This window comes from Catharus ustulatus, chromosome 9, assembly GCF_009819885.2.
Source record: "Catharus ustulatus isolate bCatUst1 chromosome 9, bCatUst1.pri.v2, whole genome shotgun sequence".
NCBI lineage: Eukaryota > Metazoa > Chordata > Aves > Passeriformes > Turdidae > Catharus > Catharus ustulatus.
The window spans coordinates 10,566,767-10,577,934 of NC_046229.1; the positions used below are offsets into that span (position 1 = coordinate 10,566,767).

General features: G+C 40.9%; 1 protein-coding gene across 1 annotated transcript in view; it reads left to right on the plus strand.

Moving 5' to 3' along the window:
• Nucleotides 1-11,098, plus strand: part of TESK2 (testis associated actin remodelling kinase 2) — a 78,352-nt gene extending 67,254 nt beyond the window's left edge. Inside the window, exons 9-11 of the mRNA XM_033067640.1 lie at nucleotides 951-1,037; nucleotides 4,443-4,578; nucleotides 6,336-11,098. Coding sequence (XP_032923531.1) covers nucleotides 951-1,037; nucleotides 4,443-4,578; nucleotides 6,336-7,348 — 1,236 coding nt within the window. The 3' untranslated portion in view covers nucleotides 7,349-11,098. The remainder of the gene's footprint in view (nucleotides 1-950; nucleotides 1,038-4,442; nucleotides 4,579-6,335) is intronic.
• Nucleotides 11,099-11,168: the final 70 nt, after the last annotated feature.

Here is an 11,168-nt window from a genome sequence, read left to right on the forward strand (position 1 = left end):
TGTTATTGTAGGAAGCTCCATTGAAGACACTTTCTCAAAGACTTTGTGCAGCTACAATCCTCATGGGAATCCTTTCTGCCCCTTGCTGGCAGGACATTGAGAGCATTGCAATGCAAACTCTTCCTTTTGTGGAGTGATAGCTCATGTAGACTTCTTGCCAGGTTCACAAGGAGGCACTTATGGCACTCTGCATGCACTAAGCAGCCCCCCCTTGTGAAAGGGGCAGGAGATGTGCTAACAGCAGCTAAAATAAGTTCATCCTTATTTTTGTGTGGACTCTGCTAGCGCTGTGGATCTGAGCTATAATTTACTAATTAAAGATACTTTTTTCATTTTCATCCCATCTACAGGGCAGTTTTTGACCCTCTGTGGAGGTTATTCCAAATTGTCAATCCCCCTCCATTTCTGAAAATGGAAAGTTGCTTAGGTCTTGAACTTCAATAAATAAAAGATTATTTTTTAGTCTGCCCTTCAGATTTTATAGACATGCACTTAAGGAACTGTATAATTTGTATTACCACTCTACCATCCACTGAAAAGTTAGCCATTATAACTGATACATTTCCATCATAGCAAAGCCTCTGGTTTTAGAGCAGGCTGTTAATTTGCATTATGAAAGTCACTACAGTGAAACATCATAGTATACAGTATTGTTTCCAAATCCACAATTCACATTTCAAGTGAAATGAATTGCATTTGAATCCAGGAAGAAGGATGGGCTTTGATGTCAGTTCATTCTCTTGCAGCTATCCAGTATCCGTAATTCCAACTGGGAATGCTGCAGTTTGGAGTGTGCATGAAATTTTCTCAGATTCCTCTGTTATGTGGTTGCTGAGAAGTGTTCATGGTTATTCCTGATAATTTGACACAGGGATCCCATAAAAAGAATATGCTTTGAGCTAGACAGAAGACCTCATTTGTTTCTCTATGCTTTGTTGTCGTTTGTACAGAATTTTGGGTTAGATTATGATTCCTTCCAGCACATGGTGGGAGACTGTCCTCCTGACTTCCTCCAGCTGGCCTTCAACTGCTGTAATGTGAGTATCTTACTTGAAGGGGAGAGGCCTAAACTGGAGTTCTAAATCCCTCTGGCTTTTGAAGATAAAGCTTAAAACATTTACAGAAGAGACTTGAAGAGCCTACCTCTAGAAACAATGTACCTTCTGACAAGCCAGGAAGGCCCTTTCATATTTACAATCCTTCCCTTCCCCTTGCTAAAAGGTCTGTCTTGTGTTTTTGCAATTCTGTGTTCTGTCATGCTAGACAAACAGGTCTGACACACTGAACAGCTTCTTGCAGGCTGCTCAGACTGATCATAACCAGTTGGATGCCATTGACACTGGCTAACCCTTGGGCTGACAAAATCCAGCTGTTGTGTGCAGACCTGCTGAGCTGTGAAGGAAGGATTGAGTTGCTCTTACAAACAGAGGGGACAAACAAATCAAGAGCAGGCATTAAACTATTCTAAAGTGTCTGTATGATGCCTTTTGGAAAAGGGGTTTGACATCCAAATCCTTAGCCTGTGTCATAAAATCCAAACTTGGACTGAAATTATTTAATATCTGTAAGACTATAGGCCATATACTGTAGGGAGAAAATTTTCTGGCAATTATTCAAGTAAAATTGTGATGGTGCTGGACACCTTCCTGGCTCCTTATTGTGAAAACTCCAGGGCAGTAGATCCCTTCTGCTGGTTATCCTGTAACAGATTTACTAGAGCCAATGTGTAGTAAACCAGTTTATATAAAATAAGGGAACCTGTGCTTCTACCACATTCAGCTGAAGTTGGGAATGTCCAGTTTGCTCAACTTAGAGATGACTTTAAAAAATTCTACTGCACAAAACATGGCCCTGGATTCAAAACCAGGCTGTGCTGGAACTGATTGCCAGCATTGTGCTCAAATGAGTGCTTTTAAAAAGTTTCATCTCTTTGTGCTTCTGGTGGTTATTTTTGACCTGAACTCTCTCTTTACTTTGTATTAGTACAAAAGCCCATGCTCAAGGAGAGAGTGCTATAAAAATGAGAATGGGGGCAATGACTACTGCTCTTGGCACCACATAGCATAATTTAATTCTAAAAGTGTTTGTGGGACTTACTGTGGATGAGCTGCTTAATTCCTCTTATTTTACATTAGTACAGCAGAGTTTGCTTCACCTGGACAGTGGTACATCTCACTCATGTTTGATGTGCTTTGGTTACATGAGCAGTAAAGGGTTTGATTGGAGGTAGGATTTGACTTTGGAAAGCTCAGCCCCCACCTGGAGACTCCAGAAATGGTGCTGCATCCAAACACATAGTGCATGACTCAAAGCAATTTTTCATCTCAGAAATTCAGAATAAAACTGCTCATGAAGGAAGGAGCAATGACCTTTTATTCTCATGTAAAAATTTGGTGTGCTAAGAGAAAGAGTTTGCTCCTACTCATTATTGTCAAATGCAGCTTCCTGTATAATAAATGTCCCTTTGCTGAATTGAAATGGAAATTGCTGTCTTGTGATCCAGCCATTAATATGCTGATTTCAGTGTGGGGCATGCTGGAATTCACATACCACTCACCTAGGAGAAGGAAAACAGAGTAAACAGATAAGGCTTTCTAATGTCTTCTAAGCATACTGTGCTTCAGTAAGAGATGATTGGTGTGGTAATTTTCTGAGACATGGGCATTTATATAGCTTTTTATTATTTAATAGGTCAACAAGGTGTGAACTGTATAGCCCAGCTGGAGTAATGTGCAAAGCGCTGGGATTTTCTACAGCCAGGAAATGTGTTTTAAGGCACCCTAAGAAAACCAGTAAAAACTGGCATGTATGAGTAGTGGATTAACATTTAATTTACTGTTATAGAGTGTGTGGGTTTGTGAATAAGCATCTACAAGCACCCAACAGTTATAAGCCTACTTGTGGTACTATTTAATAAACATAATCATAAATGATCATGCAAAAAGCTTACCAGGGTGAGCTAAGCTGTTGGCAACTGCTGCTTTGAGAAGGAACCTTCTCTTCCATTTGAGCAGAATCTGGACTGCTCTGAATAACTTTTCCATTGCTGCTCTTGTCCTGGATCTTACCTAGCACAAATTAAAATAGCCAGAGAGCTCTTTTTACTTCCTGTAACTTCCTGTAGCTTGCAACAACTCCCTAAGATTCCCAAATTAGTAAGTTTGTCAGAGTACAGCGTGTGCTTCAGTGTTGCCCCTGCCCTACTCTTTCAGTGAAATAGGGAATGCAGAAAAATGTTTTCCAATGCCAGGAAATTCCAGCTGCTGCTTTAGAAAATTTTCTTGCTGCTCTTGAGCTCTTCAAGTGTGGTTTTTGTTTTGTTTTTATTACTGTACATAAGAATTTTTAGCACTTTGCCTCTTGTTGCTAGAAGGTGTTCTGGCATTGTTGATCATACCAGTGCTCTTCAGAAAGATCCATCTCAAACAACCTGCAGGGTAGTATCAGGGAGGTCTTTGGGGTTTGTTGTGTACAAAGCACTGCTGTTCCCATTGTAGAAGTGAGATCTGTCTGGGCTTGTCCATTCTGAAAAAGCCTTTAGAAGGCTGGAAACAGCAATCAGGTCAAGGAGAATTGTTTTTATTACTGGAATGAAGTTAACTTTTGGCTGCTGAATTAGATGTTGCTACCTACAGTAGTGAAGCCTTTGACATATATACAGAGTCAATGCTCAAAATGATGAAATGCTTTCAAAGTTGCTGCTTAAAGGAAACTGCTTGCCCTGTGGTACAATTTTACTGTTGCACTTTGTTTAGAGATTTGTATCTGCTAGAGTGAATAAATAAATACATATTGAGAAATACAGACTAATATGTATTGATAAGCAGGGGGAATATTTTACCTGGGAAGGATGGATTTTTCTTTTTCCTAGTTTATAACTTTGTCGAATTATATAACCAGCCTTGCTTCCTTACAAGACAGACAAGTGTACTGTGTAATATGGCTAATTAACAGATGGAAAAATACAACATTTTTAGCTTTAAGATCAGCTGTGCCATTTAGATGTTTTAATTAAAGCCACAAGGAGATGATGGAAGAATTACAATCTTTTAAAGACTGACATAGCCATGTTGTTTTGTGTAATCCTTTTGAAATAACATTGGTACATAATCTGTTTGATAACCAGAATCCAGAAAGAAATCCTGAATTATGCAAGCTGTTTCAAGCAAACCAACAAACCCCCCTCACAAGACATGAATCTGACAGTTTCCCACCTTTTCAATTAAAATTTTTTCTTCTTCCTGGAATATTTATAAATTAAGTGTGAGACGTAATAGAATACTGCTTTTGCCCTGCTTTCTGTATTTTTTTCAATGACAACATATTTTAAAACATTTTGAATGTCCTCTGTTTCCTCAGATTGTCCCTCTCTTTGTCCATTATGTAAGCAGAATAGCATAGACAAACCCACATGGGCTTACTTGATTTGTGTGCATTCACAGATGGATCCAAAGTTGCGTCCTTCATTTGCTGATATTGTCAAAACACTGGAGGAAATGTTAAACCGCCTGAGAAATGAGGACTCAGAGAGAGACAGAAAGTTCTTGAACCTTGACAACAGTGAAAGAAAACCAAAAGGTAAGTGTCTGTATTGTACAAACCTTGCTGAATGTTCACAGCAAGAGGAGTAAAAGCTTCATATTTTTAAAACTGGTATTTTGGCTATATATGGTTTTATTTATGGTTTATGAATGATTGGACACAAACACTGAAAATTATTCTGGAGCAATGCTTTATACTTTGCATTGCAGAATGTTCTTTGGTGAAAAAAACAGCTAACTGTTTCTTAAAGTACCTGATAATATTCTGAGAGAGGAAATTCAGAGTTCATTTGGGAATGGGTTTGTAAATTGTTAAAAGTATATGAAAATCCATCAACTTTTGAGTTATTGCTGCCATGCTTCATACATATGCATAATTTCTTTGGTGTATGTTACATGTAACATTTAGAGGCTTCTTAAATTCCTTCAGGAGGAAGAGTGCAGAAGATGCAAGAGTATTATAAAGTACCTAGAAATACTCTGAAAGACGAGAAAAGATGAGTCCCAGGTCTGCTTGGGAATGTTGGCCTTGAAAGGTTTTTTCTAAAGCTGTCTGGTGCCACCTGGTGTGGGGAGCAAACTCTTGTATCCTGGGCCGTATTCTGACTTGGGTGTTTTATGTTAGTACACTTCTGGCATTAGAAACTTAAGAGTACATTAAAAGTAGTTTCTTATGTGGATATACAAATATGTAACATATAGACATACCTATCGATCTGTAATATAGTAGTAAATTGAAATTGAAATAATTTTTCTCTGTGTCAAACCACCTGGAAAGCATCTAAAAGAGGTGTGAGTTGAAAAGGAAATTTGTTTGTTTAGGGTTTTTTGTTTGGGTTGGCTTTTTTCTTTTGGTGGGTTTTTTTTTTCCCCTGTCTTTCTCCCTTTGGAGTACATGTACAAAACAAGTACTTCTCAAAGAAGTGTTACATGCAGTTCTTTGACATGCATAGTCTTTCCTACTGGAATGGCTGTAATTTAAACTGTGGCAGTATTTAAAGTGAAAAGTGCAAATCCATATGTGCTGATTTGGGAGACTGTAAGGAGATATCATTTCTTTTTACCCATTTATTATTGCTGTAACACGGGTCTTCAGAGGCATTTTGAGAGCCTGTAACAGATGCATGTTCCAAACACTTGGGGGGTTAACATCTACCAGTTTCTCATCCTAATCTAGTGATACAGCTTTTATTTATAAATGTGTGTGTGCACAATGGATGCAAGTACACAGGTGTATGTACAACTTTTAAACTCCTATCATTAGGATCAGACTCTCATATCTCCAATTTTGTATTGGATAATGTACTGAAAGAAGGCTGGGATAGAATGATTTAAAATCTGCATGGTACAAGGAGAGACTTTTTTTTTTTTTTTTGTCTTGGACATTTCCTATCAGAGTGAAAAAGTCCCCATTTCTTTGGCAACTATGTTTTGTGCTAGTTCTCTTTTGTGAGCAGTAGCACCAACAGACCTTGGGCAACCTCTACTGGAAGCCAGCATGATAAATCCTAGAAACATGTAAATTGTTCTTCTCTAACACCACCCTGTGCTGTCTCTGCTGTGGCAGTGTACTGGCAGCAGGGAGGTTTGCAGGGGCTCTAAAATATACTGAGAAGAAAATGGTGTACTTGTGTTTGTGCAGAAACTTAAAAGGAAGGAGCTTGTGGAACATAGTTTGGAATAGCAGAAACACAGCTTTTTTCTTTACAGTTGTCATGAAGGCTCTGTGAATGAGCAGGTGCACAGCTATGCAGAGCTTCCTCAAGCTAAGAGTATTTCTCTTTTTCTACTCAGGATCAATTGACAAAGGACCAGGAGTAAAACGTTTGAGTTCCTTGGATGATAAGATCCCACCCAAGTCGCCCCGTCCGCGTCGGAATATCTGGTTGTCACGCAGCCAGTCGGATATATTCGCCCGCAAACCTTCCCGGAAGATAAACGTGCAGGACCCCTACTACACACCAAGCAAAGGGTTAGGCCGGAAAGTTAATCCCTTCAGTGCCCGGGAGGACCTCAAGGGGGGAAAGATCAAATTCTTTGACATGCCAAGCAAGTCTGTGATTTCCCTCGTGTTTGACTTGCATTCTCCGGAGGCAGGTGGAGGCCTAAAAGCCAACCAGTCCCAGTTTCGGCAGGCATATAGCACAGACTGGCAAGAACTTTCCCTCCTCCCTGGGAGGAGATGCAGATCACTTCCACTCTCTCCTGAATTACCACACAAGGAATATGGCCTGTTTGGGGGACTGTCTTCAACTGTTGGCAGGTGTGACCCAGCCCAGTTAGGTGCAGAGGTTCGGCAAAAACTCTTGAGTAGCACTAAATATGGTGTGTCAGAGATTCCTCCCTTTCAGGCCAAGCCTCATAGACCAGAGTTTCTTCTTGCACCAGGACAAGAAGAGGATATGGACTGTTCAGATGGGCCAGTGGCCCAGGAGGAAAATGGGTTTTGCCCTGTTGAGAACGCATGTGGAGATCCAGCATGTGATCAGCCATTAGTGCTGGCCCTGTCTGGGCCACTGTCTTACAAAAAGCTCCCAGTTGAGAATTCAATGAACTCTGAGAGACATGGCTCCCCACAAGTGTTTGCAAGTTGTCTCCCTTCTGAAGAGATGGAGGTGGAAGATGATCTACTGAAAATTACTCTGTTAGAGTCTACAAAGCCTCTGTTCAGTGTTAGTCCTCCCACCGAGCTGAAGAGAGAGGCATGGCCCTTCAGGGAGCAGGATGGGGACAGTCCTGCCTTGTTGTCTCAGACCTCCTCCAACATCTCAGCAAGTGGCAGCACAAAGTCAACTTGTGACATATGAAGAGAGGGCTCAAACTGAATGTGTCCTTGAGGGAACAGTTCCCAGCTGATTAAACTCTGGTTTTCTGCAGTGCTGGGCTTCACATTTGAAAGAGACTCAACAGATGGTGGAAGCTGGCTGTCAGACAGATAGCTGCAGACAGTGTCTGAAGAGGCTGATTATTTTATAAAACTTTATTTCAAATTGTGTTTATTCCCTTTCCTGATTTGCATTAGGAGGGGGAACTGTTCCAGCCAGAATGGCCATGTGGGTCCCACAGTCCTTCCAAGAGGCAGCAGCCAAAGCAGGCACCACATAAAGTTTGACCTGGATTTCCAGCATGGGGCATTTTAAGGTCTTAAGCTCCATGTAGAGTAGAAAGAATGATACTTGGATTTTTCCCTCTTCCCCTAACTGAACAGCTGCTCTAAGCCACTGCAGATTTTTCATTAACATTCTGCATCAGTGCATGTGAGTTGGAGCCTCTGTTTCAGAAACAGGCACAGAAGTCTTTGAGCTGTGTTGAGCAGATAGGAACGCTCTCTGGTCCCAGAGCTGCTTTGAATGCTGTTGTAGCATTAAACAAGCTCTTCTTTCAAAAGCAGCAAAAACAAAACCCCTCATGCTGGTCACAATCTGCAGGCTGAGTCACATGACAAGTACTTTGCAATTAACAAGAAGAATCTGTTCCCTGGTGTATCATTTTCCCTTGGGATTTAGTAATGATGTTTAATACATTTGTGTAGGGAAGCCTGCTTCCTTGTACAGCACTTTATGTACCTCAGCCCAAATGTGGAGGAAGATTTGTCCAGGGCACAGAGAAGCATATTCCAGGCATTGCCATTTCTGGGCTTCTGAAGAAACTGCTCTTGACAGTACCAGCTGTACTGAGCTTTAGGCAGGGGGTGGGCTCTTACCTCTGAAGAGCTGAGTGGACACCATGGTGTGTTTCTGCAGAATAGTTAAATATGGTAGCTACATCACAATTGACATTATCACTAAGCTAGAAGGGTCCCATTCACCTCCCTCTCTGGTACATCATCCCATCTCACTGATTTCACTGCAGTACTGATGGCTGGCTCTTCACTAGCCTGCTTCACAGAGGACAGGGATCTCCTGCTGAGAGGAAGTTGCCAGCAGTGTTGTAGCCCCACAAGTGCTCTTGGAGAGAACAGCTCACAGGAGGGCTTTGAATTGTCAAACTGAAAAAATTTAGCTTGTCCCAAATTGACTTTTTGTTTCTTCTACAGAAAGAAGCTGCTGTCTTTATTGGTTTCTCCTGTCACTGAATAGGATGATATTTTTATTTATTATTTTTTCACTTCCCTCCTCCAGCGGGTACTTGTGAAAGAAGCAGCAACGTGAGCTTTAATGCTGCTTGCTGGAACCAGAATTGTCAATCCCTGCTCTGGGATGCAATGTATAGGAAAGCTTGTGCAACATCCTGCCCTTTTCTACTATGATCATCCCAAAACACATGGGATTTTAAAATATTTATTTTATGGGGGGGTTTTAACCTATATTATCATTCCTAAGTAAGGTAAACACTGCACATCTACTGAGCAGATGGTGATGCAGCAGAATCCAGAATTTCATCCAGGTAGCTTGTTACATTCTTCCTGCTCTCTTGTAAGGCTGGATACTGTAAGCTAGTCTCTGATGAAAGCCAGACTATTTCTGCTCTTCCCCTCTCTCAAAGAAAGGGTGGAGAAAGCCTTAGTTCTTTCTTGGCTGGGATGTGTATCTTTCCTGAGGTTGTAGGTAGCTATTCTATGAGTTACAGCTATGACTTCCTCTAGTGAAGTGTGTGTTAACCTGAGCAGCAGCTCTCCCTTTGCAGTGGCTGCCATGAATGAAATGAGAAACCCAGTGTTGCTGAGTTATTTAATACAACCCATGCCAGATTAGGCCCTGTTGGCAGTTTGAAGGAGAAAATGCCTGTGCTCACCAGGATCACACCTTTTGGCCCACAGCTGTCTGTGTGTCTGCAGAGTGCAGAGCAGCTTGTATGGCTGCCACTGTGTGTGTGTAACTTCCTTTGAGAACAGAAAACACAACTCAGTTGCCTGCCTGGTGCCTGCTTGCTGCTTTTGTTTTATTTTGTTTTTTAAAATCTTTGCTACAATTGTATCTTCTGGGTGGGAAACCATCAGCACCAGCTTCTGTTGTCACAAGATGCATTTAGGTGTGTGACTTCAGACAAACAAGCAATAATGAGTAGCTTACTTTTGGATCACCAGGCCAAGGGAAGCTGTCCAGCAGCCTGACCAGAGAGCACATGCACACCTCTGGCTGCCCTGGGGCTCCCTGAGAGCCCTGGCTGTCAGTGCTGACACCTCATCGTGAAGCCTGTTGCCCTCTCTGACACTGCAAAGTTTGAGCAGTCAGGTTTGGGATACCCCCAGGGCACCCACTGCAGTGACCTCACTGTTCTCTTACACCGCTGTCTTTACATTTCCCTGCCCTGAACAGCTCTTGCAAAGCAGCACAGCTAAAATTTTTCTTAACTGTATGCTCTAAGCACAACCAATTGATGCATTGGGCACAACTATCAACTTTTCTGGGTCTTGGTACTGAGGTGGAGATGTCAGAAACAAAAATGCCAAGGACTAACAGCTCAGGCCTTTCTTGGATTGGTCTGCATGGGAAGAGGCATGTGTATGAAACTGGAGTAAAAGGTCATTTTAAAAATTGCAAAGTGGTTGCTGAAACCCAGTGTTCCTAAGGATGCAGTTGGAAGTCACTACATCTCATCCCTTTGGCTGCATAAAGCTGAATCTAGGCTGCACCTAGTAACTCCTAGGTTTTGTGCCTCCTGAGGTTGCTTTTCTACAGAGGGCCATTTTCTGACAGCTACTGATAAACATGAATTTGAACATGTGGTCAGCAAACTTCTTGTTTTATAGTGATGTGACAAAGTTTTATTGTGATTGGATTTTACCATGATTTTGAATTTACAGGAGCAGTTCCTGCTCTTTTAAAGTACTTTCTACACATTGCTACTCATCTCCCTGAAGAGATCAAAGATGTTTTTAATTCACTTTAAATCTATGTTGAGTTCATTTAAATGTCTGTTATAAGCTATTTTTGTTGTGGTTGCAGGTTGATAAAATGCAGCCAAGAGAATGCATGTGAATTGCTGCCCCTCAAAAGCAGCACAGCCAAGGGGCTGTAGCAGACTTGTACTTGGAGAGGCATTGATGTATTATGTGTAACAGAACATTGGTATTTTTTGCCAGTACAACTAAAGACACTTGAATAATTCCTGTTTGCACTTAATGCTATTGTTTATATTGCATGTCACTACATTTCTATGCAAAACAAATGACCTTTTTCTTTGGGAGGAGGGGCAGCCAGATATTTGATTAAGTATAAAGATCTTTGCGAGATGATCTATTTTCGTATTTATGAAGGAGTTTTACGTCTTAATATTTTGCAGTCTGTAAATAGCTGAACTTGTAATTAAAGGCTTAGGAAGAAGTTTGTAGCCTGTGTATAATAGTAAGTTAACACTGCCAGAAAAAAAATCTTTGCGAAACAACTTTTCTAATATTGCGGATATTTATGAATATGTAAAGAAAGCACGTCTTGTTTTTATGTTGATTGACCTTCTGACTTTTTTGAACTATAGAAATGGTGTATGTTTTATTGGAACTGCAATAAGAAGTAACCAAAGATGAATCCACTTAAATATTTTCATAATTTTTTCTTGGTCAGGTTTTGTAAACTTTCCCAACTTGCTTTCAAAATAAAAATGAAATCAAGGCCTGAGTCTTGTGATTAAGAAGACAACTGCTTTGAGTTAAAAAAGCTGGCTCGAATGCTTACTTAAAATACAAAT